General features: G+C 46.2%; 1 protein-coding gene across 1 annotated transcript in view; it reads left to right on the top strand.

Moving 5' to 3' along the window:
* The first annotated feature begins 707 nt into the window (after positions 1-707).
* Positions 708-21,353, top strand: part of TAPT1 (transmembrane anterior posterior transformation 1) — a 41,870-nt gene continuing 21,224 nt past the window's right edge. The window contains exons 1-3 of the mRNA XM_069977440.1: positions 708-968; positions 11,037-11,167; positions 21,199-21,317. Coding sequence (XP_069833541.1) covers positions 791-968; positions 11,037-11,167; positions 21,199-21,317 — 428 coding nt within the window. The 5' untranslated portion in view covers positions 708-790. The remainder of the gene's footprint in view (positions 969-11,036; positions 11,168-21,198; positions 21,318-21,353) is intronic.

Genomic DNA, 21,353 nt, shown 5'->3' with positions numbered 1-21,353 from the left:
TCAGACTGGATACAATTCACCACTGACTGCAGGCCATACAGCAGATAAGTACAGAATAACTTGAGATTCTTAAATAGAAGTCATTTACTAATCTATAGAACTTTCTGACACCAGCTGATTTGAAAGGAAAACGATTTTGCTGGAGTAGTCCCGCTATGTGTGGTATTACAACTCATCTCCATTCACTTCATTGAAACTGAGCTGCACAACCACACTGAAATGGATGACAATAGTGGTGCTGATTCTGGGAAGGGGGAACCATATTTTTAAGTCCTGGATAACTCCTTTAACTACTCGGAATATCCCTTTTAGGAGTTAAAAGCAATAAAACATAACAATTGGATATGGCTGCACTTGTTCTGACCCACAGAATGGAGCTAACATTGTAAATTCTATGTATGGTATCTGCTATAACAGCAAGACCCCTAGCATTGGAAGATTTGCATTATTTTCTCAAGTCCACTAAAGGAATATATAAGTTGTTCAATACATTATATGTTAAAATTAATGATTTTACTAAATACACAATTCCAACCCTCATGTGATGGGGGGAAATGATGGCACTTCTTATAAGACTATGAAGATAGAAACGTAAACGAGAAAATAAGGGGTTAACTGAGTGAGGGTATTCTGCCCTCATCCAAGATGGCGGCGGCGACCTCCGAGCCCCGCCCCCCAGTATAAGTGCAGTCATCACTCTCCCTGGCAGCCTGGCGCTGGCGCCGTGTGATGACGTGTGCTGTTTGGTGAGACGCACTCAGTTTGGGGCTACTGGCCGCCGCGGTAGGGGATGGCGGACGCGGCGGCTATCAGTGGAGAAGACAAGGAGGAGGATGGAGGAGGGAAGAAGAAGACGACGGCGGCGGCGAGCAGCAGCACTGCGGGACCGGCCGAGACACTGGGCTTCTATGAGATGAGCGATAGCAGCAGCAGCAGGCGGCCGGAGGGGAAGAAGCGCAACCTGTCAGGTGATGATTGACAGCCATGGGGTGGGGAGGAGATGATTGACAGCTGGGGGTTAACCCTGTAGTGACAGGGACTGTGTGGAGTAGCAGCTGCTCGCTGTCCGGTAAGGGAGGGGCAGCCAGTACCTGCACCTGACAGCTGCCACCCTGCTGCTCCTGGCTATTGTTTACTATGGGGGACGGCGAGCCGCAAGGGTCAAATGTCCTGAGCATTGTACTGCTGCTGATCACGTGCTGCTCCATATGTCTGTGCCCTGGGTGTAAGATGGAGGGCTGCAGACTAGCAGCAGGATGGTCACATGTGCCACCTGGCTGGCTGGGATCTGTTGTCCCCCAGACAACATGCAGGTGTCCATAGACCATGGTCAGAAACAGACCGGTCCCCACCCCTCCTATTCTATCTATCTATCTATCTATCTATCTATCTATCTATCTATCTATCTATCTATCAGCAAGATCTAATGTATATAACCATCTATAAATATTTAGCTTATATAGTCAGTGTACTGCTGCTACCCCCCCCCCCCCTCAATTCTGCTGCCATATGGAGATTTATGTAAGTCAGGACATTGTATGGAGCAGTGATCCTCAACCTGTTGCTTTACAGCTGTTGCAAAATTACAGCTCCCAGCATGCCCAGACAGTCAAAGTTTTGCAACAGCTGGAGAGCCACAGGTTGGGGATCACTGATCTAGTATAACAAAGTGTATACGGATGCTTATATCATTCTGTTATATATATAGCACAAGTGCCAAATCTACAGCCCGCCAGCTGTTGCAAAACTACAATTCCCAGCATGCCCAGACAGCTAAAGCTCTGGCTGTTCATACATGATTGTAATTGTAGTTTTGCACCAGCTGGAGGCCACAGGTTGCTGCTTTATATGATGTCCATGGTCTAGAGTAGCTATGTGGAAGTGTATACGCAGAGCTGAGGTTGTTATGCCGCCTCTTATTATAAAATCTATATTACATCTTCTTACTGAATGAAAAAAAAGACAAAATGGCTGTAATGTTTTGGGATCCAGCACTTGTATGGTGTATATGTCTGGTGCCATGCCTCATTATGGGGCAACAGGTGATCAGGTATAATAGATCCCATCCAGGACAGGTGAATTGTAGTGCTACACCTCTGCTGCATCACCTTCTTATAAGGAGTGGGGGTCCAGAGACCGGACCACCAGGATATGGTGGTATGCATTCATTTTATCAAATGGGACCAACCCTCTAATGGACACACACAGCTCTGCTATATCTTGTTTGGGTATACAAAGATATGCAGTATGCAGATGTAGCAGAGGTGAACTTGTTATTTATATTATTATAAGTCTGAGTAGGGTTCCCTGTCATTCTGTTACTAATAAAGCATCGCTAGATGAGTCATCCCAAATGACAAACTCAGCTCCATCTATGAGTGGATAGTAACCCTGTACACTGACTGATGCTTCTTAGCCTATTATTATAGTTGTGAGTCACTTTGTAGCTGAATGTGTGGGGGGTGTTCCAGGGAAAACATTTATTATCTACAACTCAACCAGGAGTTTGCTAGTAGAGTGAGCTGTATTCCACCACCTACCCAGGGGGGGTTGTGAGAAGGGGGGTGTAGCATGCTCACAGCGTCTCCATACAAACTGTAGGGGATGCATGAAGCAAGGGTGGGGGGGGGGTATACAGAGGACTGAGGAGGGGTCTGATAGGTGATAATGTCATCCTGTAGTTCACAGGAAGTCAGACTACTTACTGTCTATACATTAGCGCATGTCACTTTCTAGTGGTCTGAGTGGACATGACATATGCAGTAATGAAGTGTATGGATGCAGCTGAGCTGGGATGAAACAAATGACACAGCAGGAATACTGGTGTGATTTGGTGGTATATGGGTTATTTTAAGGGGGTTTGCCAAGTTACTTGTCCTCTATCCAAGCGATAGGGGACAAGTATGACATTGCAGGGGATCCGACCTCCGTGTGCCCCCCCCCCCCCCCCCCCCCCCCTCCGCACTTCTGGAGATCTCTAGAACAGCTCCATTTGTTTTAATGGAGCTGCAGGTAGTTATTCTCTGTTGAGCTGCCAGAGATAGTTGGGTACTGGCGGCTCCGTAGAGAATGAATGGAGCTGTGGGTGACGTGCCGACCTGCAGCTCCATTCGAAACAAGAGTCGGGCGCCCTTCTAGAGATCTCTGTAACCCCACCCCCACCCACCCTCCCCGTGATCTCATATTTGGATAAAGGACAAGTGAAAATAACTCAGAAAACCCCTTTAAGTAATATTTTATTTAGTTAAAGGAAAAAATAGCCTATTCATTAGATTTGGGTATGGTGACTATTACTGTAGATGTGGTGTGTGGCCGGGGCCTGTCGCTGGGGATGGGATAACATTACTGTAGATGTGGCTGTGTGGCTGGGCCTGTCGCTGGGGATAATATTACTGTAGATGTGGCTGTGTGGCCGGGGATAACATTACTGTAGATGTGGCTGTGTGGCCGGGGATAACATTACTGTAGATGTGGCTGTGTGGCCGGGCCTGTCGCTGTGGATAACATTACTGTAGATGTGGTGTGTGGCCGGGGCCTGTCGCTGGGGATGGGATAACATTACTGTAGATGTGGCTGTGTGGCTGGGCCTGTCGCTGGGGATAACATTACTGTAGATGTGGTGTGTGGCTAGGCCTATCGCTGGGGATAACATTACTGTAGATGTGGTGTGTGGCCGGGGCCTGTCGCTGGGGATGGGATAACATTACTGTGCATGTGGTGTGTGTCTGGGGCCTGTCGCTGGGGATGGGATAACATTACTGTAGATGTGGTGTGTGGCCGGGGCCTGTAGCTGGGGATAACATTACTGTAGATGTGGCTGTGTGGCCAGGGCCTGTCGCTGGGGATGGGATAACGTTACTGTAGATGTGGCTGTGTGGCTGGACCTGTCGCTGGGGATAACATTACTGTAGATGTGGTGTGTGGCCGGGGCCTGTCGCTGGGGATGGGATAACATTACTGTAGATGTGGTGTGTGGTTGGGACCTGTCGCTGGGGATAACATTACTGTAGATGTGGCTGTGTGGCCGGGGCCTGTCGCTGGGGATAACATTACTGTAGATGTGGTGTGTGGCCGGGGCCTGTCGCTGGGGATAACATTACTGTAGATGTGGTGTGTGGCCGGGGCCTGTCGCTGGGGATAACATTACTGTAGATGTGGTGTGTGGCCGGGCCTGTCGCTGTGGATAACATTACTGTAGATGTGGTGTGTGTCTGGGGCCTGTCGCTGGGGATGGGATAACATTACTGTAGATGTGGCTGTGTGGCCGGGACCTGTCGCTAGGGATGGGATAACATTACTGTAGATGTGGCTGTGTGGCCGGGGCCTGTCGCTGGGGATGGGATAACATTACTGTAGATGTGGTGTGTGTCTGGGGCCTGTCGCTGGGGATGGGATAACATTACTGTAGATGTGGCTGTGTGGCCGGGACCTGTCGCTAGGGATGGGATAACATTACTGTAGATGTGGCTGTGTGGCCGGGGCCTGTCGCTGGGGATGGGATAACATTACTGTAGATGTGGTGTGTGTCTGGGGCCTGTCGCTGGGGATGGGATAACATTACTGTAGATGTGGCTGTGTGGCCAGGGCCTGTCGCTGGGGATAACATTACTGTAGATGTGGTGTGTGGCCGGGGCCTGTCGCTGGGGATAACATTACTGTGCATGTGGTGTGTGGCCGGGGCCTGTCGCTGGGGATAACATTACTGTAGATGTGGCTGTGTGGCCAGGGCCTGTCGCTGGGGATGGGATAACATTACTGTAGATATGGTGTGTGGTTGGGACCTGTCGCTGGGGATAACATTACTGTAGATATGGTGTGTGGTCGGGACCTGTCGCTGGGGATAACATTACTGTAGATATGGTGTGTGGTCGGGACCTGTCGCTGGGGATGGGATAACATTTGATGTAATGTGTTCTCAGTAACAGCTGTCTTTATTCTTGTTTCTAGTTGTGAGGAGCGACAGTAAACAGTACCTGGCACATATGCAGTCAAGCCCCCCAACCCACCCCACCAGTATAGCAGCGGGCACTGTACTACAGGAATCAGCATGCCAGGGGTCGGGTGGAAGGGCATAGAAATTAAAGGGGTACCCCAGAGGAAAAAGATGTTTTTAAATCAACTAGTGTCAGAAAGTTATAGAGATTTGTTAATTACTTTCATTTCAAAATGTCAAGTCATCCAGTACTTCCAGCTGCTGTATGTCTTGCAGAAGGTGGTGTATTCTTCCCAGTCTGACACAGTGCTCTCTGCTGCCACTTCTGTCCATGTCAGGAACTTTTCAGAGCAGGAGAGGTTTTATATGGCGATTTGCTACTGCTCTGGACAGTTTATGTCTCGGACAGAAGTGGCAGCAGAGAGTACTGTGTCAGACTGAAAAGGAACTCCACTGTACCCATGTACCCTATGACAGCTGCCATATTTTAGTCATTATGTGATGGTGATGATTTTGGCCCATCCGGCTGAGAAATCATGAATGGGTGGGTCCAAAGGCTCCTAATGAATTCCCGGTGCCATTCACTAGGTGCAGTAGTATGAATTAGGAAATAGGGCGACAACCCATTTGGGCCCTGTAATAGCTGCCAGTCCTGGTATCTAGGACACCAAGAGATTGGTACGCTTCATCCTAGAAACAGCCCTGCTTTTGTCCATAGACTGTGTCTGGTATTGCCAGCCCAGTGTTATTGTGGGCCCAGCTTCTTCAGGGTCTGAGGTCCAGTGGACAATTGCTAATGGGAAGAGTGGGTGCCCATTCCTTCCGCTAGGTCCCGGCTGCCCCCTCTAATTCTATCAACATGTGGAGAGAGGGGTCTAGGGCTGAGTTTACACACAGTATTTTATCAGTATTTTTAGGCAAAACCAGGAGCGGGTCCAAACCAAACCCAAGTGCAAATCTTTTTCTCTATGGGTTCTGCTCCTGGTTTTGGCTGAAAATACTGATAGAAATAATAATTGTGACCCCCTCCGTATCCTAACTACAAGCCTGAGATACCTATACATCTTACCCGTAGCCTTGCTGTGCCCTTGGGTGGAAGGAGCCAGGTGATAATTTATAGACACCGGAGGCAGCTGCAGAGTTGTCGTAAAAAAAAAAAAAAAAAAAAAGGTTTATTGCTATTAGCATTTGCGACAAAGAATATTTATAAGTCACCCTGTACTTTTAGTTTGGAATAAGCTCTATATACTGCCATCTTCTTCTGGCTTCAATTGTTGTTTATAGTCCAGAGTCACTGCTCTGCTAAGCAGCTGATCGATGGGGTGCCCCAATCAGTTAGTTAGGACATTGTTAGAGTAATAGTTTGGTTCACACAAAAAAAAGAGTTATGTGCAGAGTTCACTCTAGATGTTTCTGATTAAAGAAGCTTCAGCTGAAGGAGGTGAGACGCAGGGGCGGTCTTGGCATTTCTGGGGCCCCAAGCGAAGTTATGTCCGGGGCCTCCCCCCCCCCCCCCCCCCCGACACGCGTTCCAAAACAATAGACCGCTGTGTGTTGCCCCCAGTAGTATATACCCCTTGTGCGCTACCGCCAGTAATATATACTCCTTGTGTGCTGCCCCCAATAGTATATACCTCTTGTGTCCTGCCTCCAGTAGTATATACCCCTTGTTTGCTTCCCCCAGTAATATATAGACCCCTGTGTGTTCCCTCAGTTATATATAGCCCCCCGTGTGCTCCCCAGAAGTATATAGACCTCCTGTGTGCTGCCCCAGTTGTATATAGACCCCCTGTGTGCTTCCCCACTAGTATATAGGCCTCCTGTGTGCTCCCTCAGGGGTATTTAGCCCCCCCTGTGTGCTCCCCCACTTGGATATAGACCTCCTGTGTGCTCCCCCACTTGGATATAGACCCCTGTGTGCTCCTCCAGTAGTATATAAACCCCCTGTGTGGTTCCCCCAGTAGTATATAGACCCCCTGTGTGCCCCACCAGTATTATATAGACCCCTTGTGTGCTGCCCCAGTAGTATACAGACCCCTGTGTGCTCCCTAGTTATATATAGACCACCTGTGTGCCTCACAAGTAGTATATAGACCCCCTGTATGTTCCCCCAGTAGTATATAGACCCCCTGTGTGCCCCACCAGTAGTATATAGACCCTTGTGTGCTCCCCCAGTAGTATATAGCCCCTCTGCGTGCTCCCCCACTTGGATATAGACCTCCTGTGTGCTCTCCAAGTTGTATATAGACCCCATTCTGCTGCCCCAAGTAGTATATAGATCCACTGTGTGCTGTTCCCAGTAGTATATAGACCCCTCTGTGAAGCCCCAGTAGTCTATAGCCCCCCTGTGTGCTCCCCCTGTTATATAGCCCCCCTGTGTGCTCCCCCCCATTTATATAGACCCCCGATGTGTGCTTCCCCAGTTAAAAAGACCCCTGTGTGCTCCCCCTCCCATATAGTATATAACAAAATAAAACAAACACTTATACTCACCTGGGTCCGGGCGTCTTCTCTTCTCTTCACTCTTGTGGCCGCAGGAAGGGTTTTCCCTGTGATCACAAGAGGCCGCACATCCCTTGTCCTGGCGCCGATGCTTCAGTGATGTCACTGGAGCGCCGGCACCAGAAGGACAAAGCTGCCACTTGTGACCGCAGGGAAAACCCTTCCTGCGGCCACAAGAGTGACTGACAGGAAGGGAGCCAATGTCTCCTGCCCTGTCAGTGCTGCTGCATGTAACTATGAGCGCTCATTACGAGTGCTCATAGTTACAGTTCAGATGGCAGCAGCGAGCGGGGCAGTGGCCCTGTCCAGCAGTCTTGAGTACAAGAGCGGGCAATGGGGGCCCCCCTGGATGTTAGGGGCCCCAAGCGATCGCTTGGGGTGCTTGGTGTCAAAGACCGCCACTGGTGAGACGTACACAGACACAATGGTCAGTGGTACAAATGGCTCAACCTACCAAATGGTTGGTGGCCTTGTTTATTTATGTGAAATAGCAAACAAGTGGGAGAGCAATCCTCATCCACTCTCCCATCAGGATCCACAGACAAGTTACAAATACATATAAGGTTACACAGATATATACATATAAAGTTAGAGGAACAGTTTTCCACATATGGTTATAGTACAATTTTAGCTATTATTCTGTACTGAAGTTCCCTAAATTATAGCAGGCATGGCCATATGTTTGGAGAAGGTCTGTCCAATGTTTCCTTTTGTTAGAGGTACAACATTCCTCTAAAACTAACTTTACATCTCTGCAGTTGTCTCTTTCCCAAAATAAAGACAATCTAACTGGGGCGGGGGAGATTGTATACAGCTCTTTAACAGTTTTAGCAACAATTAGGGCAATGACAAATTAAACACACAAGACATATACAAGTCAATACAGTATAAATATCATTACTATGACACCATCAATGCAGAAAGTCCCGAAAAGCCCTTTAAAGGAGAACTTCTGTGATTTTTTCACAGGAGTGAAAATTATTCCAGCACTTATCAGCTGTTGAATGTGCTGCACTAGGTGGTGTTTTCTTTACAGTCTGGCACAGTGCCCTCTGCTGCCACCTCTGTCCATGTCAGGGACTGCCCACAGCAGGAGAGGTTTTCTATGGGGATTTGCAGAGGTGGCAGCAGGAGAGCACTGTGTCACACTTATAAAAATACACCACTTTCTGCAGGGCATACCGTATCTGATAAGTACTGGAAGACTGGAGATTTTTAAATAGAAGTAAATTACAAATCCACATAACTTTCTGAAACCAGTTGATTTAAAATAATTTTTTTGCTGGAGTTTCCCTTTTAAGATGCTTTTTCACTTTCAATAGGCTTTCAACCATTTCTCCTAACTCCTCCATACACACTGAGCTAAGCATGCACTTGTTTTCAGTCGGAGATTGTTGTAATCTGCTGCCAGACAGCTTCTAGTCCGGATCCTCCTCTATGTCATCTCTTAGTAAGAGGCGACTCTTCCCATGCAGTACATGGAAGCCGATGTTTTATATGATGTAACATAATGTGTGAAACCGCAACCAGCAACAAGCAGCAGCTTAGACGTTGATATCAACGAGAAGCAGTGGAGCAATGTTCAAGAAAAGTCACTTGACTGGGATTATATGAGTCACAAGAGAACAAGCGCATGAGGCCGACTGCTCAGCAAACCATGGGCCAGGTATAGTCCAGCACTGTGATCCTGGCCTTAAAGGGAACCTGTCACTCCGTACTAATTGGGATTGATTTGTCGTTCTTCAATAAAGGTGCGTTTACACGTAACGATAATTTGCCCGATCGTATGATTAACGATGTCGGAGTAACGTTTTTTTTTTTCATAACGATCAGCGTTTAGACGGTACGATATATCGTACGGAAAATCGTTTTGCGACCGCTTAAGCCTATGTCACACATTGGTTAAATCGGCGAACGACTGTTCACACGGAACGATCTGCAAATTTTTGCGAACGACGAACAACGATTTGATGACATGTTGAAAGATCAAAATGAACGATTTCTCGTTCGTCGTTTAATCGTTCACTGCGTTTACACGTACGATTATCGTTCGAATTCAGTCGTTATCGTGCAAATTCGCACGATAATCGTTACGTGTAAACGCACATTAACGCTGGCACGTTCAGTGTCTGGATGGCAGCTGCAGGGAATTAAACTTCCCCGCTGCAGGCCTCCTGTTTATGAGGGGGGATGACCAATTTGTATTGGAGAGTTTCTCACAATGTGACTATGAGGCCTGTAGTGTGCACCATGATGAGGGATGTAATATTCCCCAGTCTGTATCCCTTCTTATCCGCAGACACAATTGCATTATTTCAGATGATAACTTTGTGAGGTCACAGCCTTGACTTTGACAAACTATACGGTTTCCCTTGATTCATGTGCTGCTGGACTCGAGCCCGCTGGTGTTATTACACAATGCTGCTTCTGAGCATTTTAATGAATGGTCTGACTAAATGAGCTGGAAGAGGTGACATTGAACTCTTTACACTATGTGCCAGGAACGTGATCATAAACCTTCATGAGTTGTACTCCTTTTACTGCAAAGCAATGATAATATTGCTGGAAAAGAACAAAAAGTGTGTTGCACTGAATTCTTCATCCATACAGCACTGCATGACTAGGTGCATGTCTCTCGGAAGAAACATGGAAGAAAAATAAAGCCACAAACCCATCCCAGCAGATCAGTTGTTTCCACCTCCTCCAGTAGAAGTCTTTCCTCCTTTCAATCCCCTTGTGTCACCACAGCAGGAGCCTCTCCCCTTCCACTGCTATGGCTGCAGCAGGTGCCTTTCCGCTACCATTGTTTTGGCTGCAGCAGGTGCCTCTCCCCTACCATTGTTTTGGCTGCAGCATGTGTCTCTCCCCTTCCACTGTTTTGGCTGCAGCAGGTGCCTCTGTCCGTCAGTTATTTTGCCTGCAGCAGGTGCCTCTCCCCGTCAACTGATTTGGCTGCAGCAGGTGCCTCTCCCCTACCATTGTTTTGGCTGCAGCATGTGTCTCTCCCCTTCCACTGTTTTGGCTGCAGCAGGTGCCTCTGTCCGTCAGTTATTTTGCCTGCAGCAGGTGCCTCTGTCCGTCAACTGATTTGGCTGCAGCAGGTGCCTCTCCCCTTACACTGCTATGGCTGCAGCAGGTACCTCTCCCCGTCAATTGATTTGCCTGCAGCAGGTGCCTCTCCCCTTCGACTGTTTTGGCTGCAGCAGGTGCCTCTCCCCTTTCACTGTTTTGGCTGCAGCAGGTGCATCTCCCCTTTCACTGTTTTGGCTGCAGCAGGTGCCTCTCCCCTTTCACTGTTTTGGCTGCAGCAGGTGCCTCTCCCCTTCCACTGTTTTGGCTGCAGCAGGTGCCTCTCTATGTCAATTGCTATGACTGCACCACGGGTTTTCTCCCACACCACCACTGTGTCTTCAGCAGGAGCTTCCCCCCTCTTCTTTGGTGATCATGTCTGCTATTAGAGACCAAAACCCCACTGCGTGTTAAAAATCTTTCAGACCAAAGCCCTTTATTTTCAGTTGATTTACGCCCATAACGTTACTGTTATATTTGCTATTTTCAAGCAATATGATAAATTCCTTTTCCATACACTTTTGTCTTGCAGATCTCTCATTATTCAGGTTTATCGGTGCAGAACTCACCCGGGGGTATTTTTTGGAACATAATGAAGCAAAATACAAGGAGAGGCGAGAGCGGGTGTATACCTGCCTACGAATACCCCGGGAGCTGGAGAAGGTGAGTGAGGCTTATGTTTGGAGGTATAACTTGAATTGCATGCAAGTTATTTCTGCGTTCATCTTGTATTGGTGTTTTCAGTCTTTCAGTATCTTTCATAATGTTCTGGGATGGTAGATCATTTCTTCCCAATTCTAGCCTAGAAAACCCAGAGACTGGGTCCACAACCCACATATAGAGAGTGTATATACTAAAGAAGTTTGCAATAGCCTCTCCCCTGCTTGAGCAATGGATCTGCTAAGAGGGTTCTGCCAGCTGTGTCTGATTGTGCATGGACCCCCTTAAAGGGGTGTTACCAAGTTAAATCACTTACTCCCCTATCCACAGAATAGAAAGTTAAAGAACAACTACGGACAAAAGTATTTTTAATACGTTATTACTTATGGAAGGTTAGACAAATTCCTTATGTACACTGATTATGGGAAATGCACATATAGGGCTATTTCCCTTAATTTAGTAGATCATGGAGTTCATACTATGAGCAGATGATGGGAGGAGTAGTAGTGTCTATCTGTCCCACTGCAGCAAGCAGGGAGGGAGGGAGGAGGTAGTTGCACTGGCACCTCTCTTCCTCCCTGCTCGGTGCCCTCCATTTGGGAAGCAAGTGTCCTTGCTCCCCAAATTATCCCATAAACATAGTCTATCAATAAAGTGTAGTTTTTACATTACATTGCATCTTCCATACACTTCAATACAGTCTATGGACTTCTACATATACTGCTGGACACTCCATAATAATTACACCTGATTCGTGATGTCACGGTTTTTGAGAGAATTCTAACACTCCATGATCTACTAAATTAAGGGAAATAGCCCTATATGTGCATTTCCCATAATTAATGTACATTGTGAATTTGTCTAACTTTCCATAAGAAATAACAGATTAAAAAATACTTTTGGCCGAACTTCTCCTTTAAATATACCCCCCTCTCCCTAATCATCATGTCTTGATCCTGTTCTTACTTAATTGCACTCAAAATGGAGACATTTAAAAAAAATTAGAGGGTTCTGCCAACTGTGTCTGACTGTGTATGGACACCTTAAAGGGGTGTTACCTATCCACAGAATAGGAGATGAGTGACAGATTGTGGAGGTTCAGACTCCGGGACCACCAGCAATCCCGAAAATGTGGATCCTTTCTTGGAATACCCGTTTTAAGGCCTTCAGAAGTCTGAGACAGAAGAGGTGTAAATCTTTCCAGTGCAGGTTCTCCCTGTTCATGCTTTTGCCTGGCTTTGGCTTTTAAATACTGATGTAAAATGCACATGTGAATGAGTCGTCATATTGTATGGTCTGTCCACAGCTCCTTATCTGTCACAAACTACTCTGACACAGCAGAAATATTCGCCTAGAGGGTATGACTTAAAGAGGTGTTATGTGTTCTTTCTGCCTTCAGTCCTTCTCCAGCGCTGTGCCCGTCAGTCTCCAGTGGGGCAGAGAATTCAAAACCTTCATCTTTAATGGTCTGTCCTGGTGCCTGGTAAGTAGGCATAAGGGCAGAGCCACAGCGGCATTTAGGCACGCCGCCTCTGCCCTCTTCCCAGCCACTCATGCAAAGCCCTGCGCTCAGGCTGCCAATCAAGAGTGAGTGGCTGGGAAGAGGGTGGAGGCAGCGTGACTACATACCGCTGCGGGTCCGCCCTCATGCCTACTTACCAGGTGCCGGGACGGACAGTTAAGATGAAGGTTTCAAATTTGCCACCTCGCGTCTGGGAGCTGGGCCTGGTGGCTGCAAGGGGCCAGGGGGGGAACTCTCCTCCCTCAGGGAGGTGATTAGTTACCTTTAATTCCTTTACAGGGTGACTGTCCTGCTGAATCTGACATAAATCCTACAGCAAACTGTTGCTGGCTCTCTTGTTGTCTCTGCTTCTCCCACCTTTTGTGTTACAAATAACAGCAGGGGAAAGAGGAAGTCATACAGGGCAGATGAGAGCGTGGAGAGGGAGAAAAGCATCCAAGTCCTAAGGGAGGGCAGATCATACAGGCTATAGGAAGGGAGGAATGTACACAAGAGGAGGTGGATGAAAGTGTAGGCAGAAAGCGGATCACCCATGGCAAACTCTGCAGGGGAAAGGAGGGGTAAACTCCCACGCCTACGAATCCATGTCAGTACAAGGAAGGTGAGCGCAGGTATAAGAAGACATCAGTCTAGGAATGGGGAGATTTTCTTACATAACAAGGAATGAATGTGGCTGAAACTGCATTGATCTGCAACATGGCGCTCTGTTAACTACATAGGGGTGTGCCTTTGGCTACATGTGTTTCTTAATATGGGAGAAGGTGGCCTAATGCTGTGTCGCTAATTGAGATTAGGCAAAGCAGCATCTAGGACACACAGATGTGTGAGGGACACATCCACTAAACTCTGAAAATAGGGGCTGGGGTCTTAAAATGTGTGGAGGAATGAAGATGGCAGCCTGAAAGTTTGTGCAACTATTTAACTCCAGCGTTCTGACAATTGATAAGAATTTTTACCCATGTCCAGAGCTTATAATGTGTAGAAATAATGTGTTGAAGGGCTCTGTCTGTTTCTAACTGTTGTCAGAAAGTTAAATAGATTTGTACTTTACTTCTATTTAAAAATCTTTAACATAGGAACTGTGTCAGACTGAAAAGAATACACCACTTACTGCATGACATACAGCAGCTGATAAGTATGGAAGACTGGGGATTTTTAAATAGAAGTATATTAGAAATCTATATAACTTTCTGAAACCAGTTAATTTGAAAGAAAAAGATTTTCATTGGATTACCCCTTTTAATGATTTCTTATTAAATAGCTTGTCTGTAGTACTGCCAAGCCTTGGTGGTGGCTGGCACTGTGTGCTGATCCGTAGTGCATCACCTTATATAGATTCTCTGTATATAGCGATGACACAATCATTCACATCATGGTAGAAATCTCATGAAGGTTTCCTCTCTGTTATAAATCTGTCTGGTTTCCTGTTCCCACAGACAGTATATCTGATGTCTCAGAGCTAGGCTGATCAGATTTCCTGCACCCTCCTGCAATTTTCACGTTCATTTTGGACGTGAACAAAAGTGAATAGAGATCACATAGTGTCAGATCAGCACAGGATAAGTAGATGGAAGTGTTTGCACGGTTACTTTACGGTTCACGTGATGTGTAGTGCGATGTGCTGTCTGCAGTGTAGCGGTGACATCTAGTAGCTGTCACTGTTACCACAGAGACCATTAACGTCAGCGGCAGCCGGGAGGGGGAGGCTCTGGGCGGCTCCTTAGAGTCACACACTTGTAGTTTTATCTCACTGCAGCATATGGACCTGTGGGTATAAACATATATCTGTATGATACAGATGGATGACTCCAGGAAGTCCTGAGAACAGTGCCGCTTATGTTTCTACCCTCTATACAAAGCACAAGGAACGTATTCGGTGCAGACAGACATTGTGCTGCATGAGTTGGTCCATGTGTTGTAGGGCTCCAGAGACCACTTCTTCTTCCCAGCATGTAAAACACTTCTGTGCTGAGTTTGACTTTCTTTGTAAGGAAAGATGCCATGCTTACTACTACTAAGGATGGGTTAAACACCCCATGGCTGAAACACCTGATTTCTATTTTGCAGGCCGCTGTCTGGCATTTTACTGTGGGATCGTGTCAGTATTCGGTGCAGTGCACTTAGAAGGCGCACCCTCCCCCCTGCTTTTTATTAGTATGGGTATAACTGTAAGCCAACCTGGTGCATCAGACATAACTGTGATTATCACCCTATAGAATACTTATCTATGTACAGATATAATACTGAGCATCCACCCACCCCCTTCAGAACTGTGTGTTACCTGCCCCATGGAACATTCAGGCTTGTCATCATATCATGCTGCCCAAACCACAAATCCTTGGGCTGCTCCCTGGCAGCTCCCCACACTCGGCAAATGTGTCAAACTAAGTCACACTAAGACTGTTTGGCCCATGGCATATCATGCTCTATGTCGGCAGCCTGTTTTAGAAGCATAGAAGACTGTCTGCAGAAAATGGTTTTGATCATGTCCCCCCCCCCCTTTTCTCTTCTTTTCTCACTAGAGCTCTATACAGCGGGATCACAATCTTCCTCTTCCTACTGGTTATACCTCTAGCTATACAGCCTAGCATACCATTATATATATGTATGTATATACACACACACACACACACAGCCCAGCATACGATTTGCTTTCCCCACCGCCTGGCTGCATTGGTGACTCATTTTAAGGCTGTCAAAAATCACTCCCCCTAAATCCTTCTCTTCTGAAGTCTTTGCCAACACAGAACTGCTGATTTGATACTCGATAGAGGATTCCTCCTCCCCAAGTGCATTATTTTACATTTGGAAACATTGAACTGCAGTTTCCATTGTCTGGACCACTTATCTAGCAAAGCGAAATCATTTTCCATATTACTGACACCTCCAGGAATATCAACCTATTGCACACTTTTGTGTCATCAGCAAACAGACAAATCTTACCTACCAAAACTTTTCCTATGTCACTAACCTTACCTACCAAACTTACTTCTATGTCACTATCCTTACCTACAGGGCCGGCGTCAGCACCCGGCTAAGTAGGGCAAATGCCGGGGCCCCCAGCTCCTCTAGGGGCCCACTCCCGTTTGTTACTACATTTTTTTTGTTAGTAAAAAAGAAAAAAAAGTGTAGTAACAAAGAGGACTGGGCCCCTAGAGGCCGCATGTGACAGTTAGGGGCCCGCCGATCCATACTGGGGCCCCCGAGCACCTGTCTTCCATCACAAATCTTCCCTACAGCCGAGTAGGAAAGAGGACCTTTGAGTCTGAAGGACCTTTGATGATGTCACGGGTCATGTGATCGTACACATGACCTGAGGGCAGCAGGTAGGCTCTGCAAACTAAGTGTCCTGTATGTGCTGGTTCTTCTACTTGTTTTGTGTATAGAGGTCCTGCTGTAATATATCTATATCTATTACAGCAGGATATATATATATATTACAGCAGGACCTCTATACAGAAAACAACTAGATATCTGTATCTATCTATCTATCTATTTCCCTATCTCCTATCTATCTATCTATCTATCTATCTATTTCCCTATCTCCTATCTATCATATGAACATGGTGAGACCTCTAGTTCTCCTATATTCAGGCCCTGCAGTGATATACAGTGTGTGTGTGTGTGTATATATATATATATATATATATATATATATATATATATATATATATACACACTGTATATCACTGCAGGGCCTGAATATAGGAGAACTAGAGGTCTCACCATGTTCATATTATAAATAAATATATATAATGCTGGTGCTGCTAGTTCTCTAGTATACAGCTTCTGCTCTGTGTGTGTATGTATATACACACACACACACACACACAAGGAGCTGTATACTAGAGAACTAGCAGCACCAGCATGATATATATATATAATCCTGTGACTGGGTCTGACTCCTCCAGAGTCCTGACTACTGCAGAGATCAGGAGATACAGGAGGAGAAAGATATGCAGCAGCCGCATGTTTCTTCTGCTGCAAATCTTTCCTCGCCTGTCTCTCCATGATTTGCTCCTCAAAGGGGCCCGCCGAGGCTCTGTCGCCCAAGGGCCCACAAAAAGCTGGAGCCGGCCCTGCTTACCTACCAAACCTTCTCCTATGTCACTATCCTTACCTACCAAACCTTCTCCTATGTTACTAATCTTACCTACCAAACCTTCCCCTATGTCACTATCCTTACCTACCAAACCTTCTCCTATGTCACTATCCTTACCTACCAAACCTTCTCCAATGTCACTATTCTTACCTACCAAACCTTCTCCTATGTCACTATCCTTACCTACCAAACCTTGTCCTATGTCACTATTCTTACCTACCAAACCTTCTCCTATGTCACTATCCTTACCCACCAAACCTTCTCCTATGTCACTATCCTTACCTACCAAACCTTTTCCTATGTCACTAATCTTACCTACCAAACCTTCTCCTATGTCACTATCCTTACCTACCAAACCTTCTCCTATGTCACTATCCTTACCTACCAAACCTTCTCCTATATCACTATCCTTACCTACCAAACCTTCTCCTATGTCACTATCCTTACCTACCAAACCTTCTCCTATGTCACTATTCTTACCTACCAAACCTTCTCCTATGTCACTATTCTTACCTACCAAACCTTCTCCTATGTCACTATCCTTACCTACCAAACCTTCTCCTATGTCACTATCCTTACCTACCAAACCTTCTCCTATGTTACTAATCTTACCTACCAAACCTTCTCCTATGTCACTAACCTTACCTACCAAACCTTCTCCTATGTCACTATCCTTACCTACCAAACCTTCTCCTATGTCACTATCCTTACCTACCAAACCTTGTCCTATGTCACTATTCTTACCTACCAAACCTTCTCCTATATCACTATCCTTACCTACCAAACCTTCTCCTATGTCACTATCCTTACCTACCAAACCTTCTCCTATGTCACTATTCTTACCTACCAAACCTTCTCCTATGTCACTATTCTTACCTACCAAACCTTCTCCTATGTCACTATCCTTACCTACCAAACCTTCTCCTATGTCACTATCCTTACCTACCAAACCTTCTCCTATGTTACTAATCTTACCTACCAAACCTTCTCCTATGTCACTAACCTTACCTACCAAACCTTCTCCTATGTCACTATACTTACCTACCAAACCTTCTCCTATGTCACTATTCTTACCTACCAAACCTTCTCCTATGTCACTAACCTTACCTACCAAACCTTCTCCTATGTCACTATCCTTACCTACCAAACCTTCTCCTATGTCACTATTCTTACCTACCAAACCTTCTCCTATGTCACTAATCTTACCTACCAAACCTTCTCCTATGTCACTATTCTTACCTACCAAACCTTCTCCTATGTCACTATACTTACCTACCAAACCTTCTCCTATGTCACTATCCTTACCTACCAAACCTTCTCCTATGTTACTAATCTTACCTACCAAACCTTCTCCTATGTTACTAATCTTACCTACCAAACCTTCTCCTATGTCACTAATCTTACCTACCAAACCTTCTCCTATGTCACTATTCTTACCTACCAAACCTTCTCCTATGTCACTATACTTACCTACCAAACCTTCTCCTATGTCACTATCCTTACCTACCAAACCTTCTCCTATGTCACTATCCTTACCTACCAAACCTTAACCTCCTATGTCACTATCCTTACCTACCAAACCTTAACCTCCTATGTCACTATCCTTACCTACCAAACCTTAACCTCCTATGTTACTTACAAACATATTAAAAAGTATAGGACCCAGAACAGACGCTTGTAGCCACCACTTGTAACCAGTCTCTGCTCAGAATATACCCCATTACCAATGACCCCCTGATATCTATCCTTCAGTATCTATCCTCTTGAGCCAACCACAAAATAATCTGTAATGATGGATATGCTCATAGAAATCATTAGGAAAAATCTGTCTTGTATCCGCAGCACAGACCTCTATACTGCAGAATACTGTCCATGTGAAAGAGGTTTCTTTAGTCTTATCCACCTTAATGTTCACGTAAGAAGCTGAGGCTATCCACAGAGTATTAGTACAGTACAGGTGCTGCCCATCCACTGTATTCAGGGGGCGGCTACATGGTGATGCTTTTCTATTTCTTCCTGAGAATCCCTGTAGTGTCATCAGTCTCATTTAATATACAGATGAAATAGCACCCGGGGATGGGTGACAGAGCCTTGTAATATAGCAGCCCAGTTAGTCAGAAGCTCCTGGCACTGGGCTCTGTGTAATGTTACCTGGTGGAGCGCCATGTGTGTGGGTGGAGCTCAGAGACTCCCTGCGCACCGCTGCTGCCTTCCTCTGTCCGCAGCATCCTCTGGGCTGTCACTCAGGTGTCACATCTGTAATACAATTATCGCAGGGGGGGTCAGGATATCTCTGGAATTGCAGATGGCTGTATTAACTTAAAGGGGAACACATTGCTACACCAGCCCTGCATCTGCTTCATTCTCTCATGGGTGGGGATCCTAGAGGTCAGAACCCCACCAATAATATAATGATGGTATATCCTTGCCAGTGCAATTCATTCTAATGGGGGTGCAAGTGTATATTTAGTATATAGGCGGGTGAGTACTCTGTTACTGAAGATATAGAGATTTACACTGGGCTGTCAACGTACATTAGGAAATGGGCCACATGGATCACATTGGTGGTTTCTGACCTGTCGCTTTCCAGCGGTTGCAAAACTATAACATGCCCTGACAGCCAAAAGCTGCAAAAGCCTTAGGGCGCCTTTACACAGAGAGATTTATCTGACAAATTATTGAAGCCAAAGCCAGGAATGGATTTGAAAAGAGGAGTAATCTCAGTCTTTCCTTTATGACATGTTTAGAGTCCGTTCCTGGCTTTGGCTTCAATGATCTGTCAGATAAATCTATCACCCTTAAAGGGAACCGGTCAGGCAGGAGATGGGGCAGAACCCACCCTACCCCTTAAAAGAGGGTTGAATACCTCCCCCTTCCCCCCCTCAGTGACGGTCCGGATGCCAGTCCCATTACTGAGAAATCTCTGCTCGTCTTCATGCTCCGTATGTTAATGAGCAGAGGTGAGTCTAATGTCTATAGGAAATCCCTGCGCAGTTATCTCCTATGGGTGACGGGACCAGCAAATGGAATGAAAGAGTGTGACACCCCCTCCCTTTACAGAGCGCTTTCTCTAATCCATGTTACTCAGCTTTATCCCATGAATCTCATGTTCTACCATGCCCCCCTCCTCTGTTTTCATTTCTTTTGCTTTTATCACCTATTCCCTAGTAGAATATTCGGCTTCCAGTGTCACATTTCGCCTCTCGCCAAGATTTCTTTTTCCACTTTAAATACTGCAGATCTCATCTCTCCAACATAAACCCGAGCAGGCGTTGTAAAAAGTGCGGCCGACCCTCTGTCAGCAAAGTGCTGCTCTACAAGGGGGGCCGCGGCATCTGATCAGTAATTTTAGAAAGCCTTGGCAGAGATCACCGCAAACACAGACTGCTAAATGTGGCAGTAAAATGTCCCACCTTGCCAGGAGAAGATGTGATGAGTCTGACCATCACTGCGGCGGATCACTGCTGCATTATAGACTGGATGCAGCCTGCTAGAAAGTGGCACATCACATTAGGTTTGCACTCCCATCTTCATCACATGGGGGCGAAAGACTGGCCTTCATTCACACACACACACACCCCAGTGCCCCCTGCTTGTTTATCAGGCAAGGGCCAATCACACCTGGCACATGTCACAGAAAGACAAAAACCAGTGCCTATCCCGTGGCGTATGCACATTAATAAATGTTCACCTATGTGTGCAGATTTGTTTTTTGTATTTAAAGGGATTATCCATGGGATAGTTGGTAAGTATCTGATCAGTATGGGTCTAACATCCAGGACCCCAGTTGATCCTGAGAATGAGAAGATGGCAGCTCTCCCACCCAGGCTTACAGAGGAGCAGCATGTGTTGATCAGGGATAAAGGTGGTCATGCACCTTCAAAGGTTCCTCATCCCTGCACTAAACAGATGACTTTTCTCTAATATCTATGGGACCCTTAAAGGGAATCTGTGAGCTCTATATCCTCCTCAATCATTAAAGGCAGGGAGGAGAGATGCTCAGCGTCGCCTCCATGACACTTGCTCTCTGCGCATGATATGGAGCTGACTGATTGCCTTTAAGAATTCACTGGCTTGTTTCCTCAGTGTCAGAGGAAGGCCCAGAAACCCAATAAAGCACAGTGTGAGAACATCACGTCCCTGGTTTTGTTGAGGAGGATGCGCCAACGGGCTTAGTAGCCATCAAACCTGAAATCTGAGCGGCTTTGGGCTTTAAGCCCAGCAACCTGCTTTAATAGTTGAATGTGCCTCGTACAGGGAGTGGCAGTATTAGTATAACGTATTATTAGACATGTACAGTCTGGGGACGGCTTGTTTTACAAGATGGATGTTTTCAGTTGATGAACATAAGAGCCAGATTATCAGATTTCTGCTCTATTGGATATAACTAATTCCCATTTTGTCTTGCAGCTGATGTTCTTTGGGTTCTTCCTGTGCCTGGACGCCTTCCTGTACGTCTTCACACTGCTCCCATTAAGAGTCCTTCTGGCCTTTGTCAGGTTTATTACTCTGCCTTGTTGTGGCTTAAGGTGAGAGACAGGAAGATTATTAATGTGACTGTGAAG

The sequence above is a fragment of the Dendropsophus ebraccatus genome, chromosome 7 (assembly GCF_027789765.1).
Source record: "Dendropsophus ebraccatus isolate aDenEbr1 chromosome 7, aDenEbr1.pat, whole genome shotgun sequence".
NCBI classification, from domain to species: domain Eukaryota; kingdom Metazoa; phylum Chordata; class Amphibia; order Anura; family Hylidae; genus Dendropsophus; species Dendropsophus ebraccatus.
Note: the sequence above shows the minus strand (reverse complement) of the source record. Positions and strands in the feature narration are given on the sequence as shown.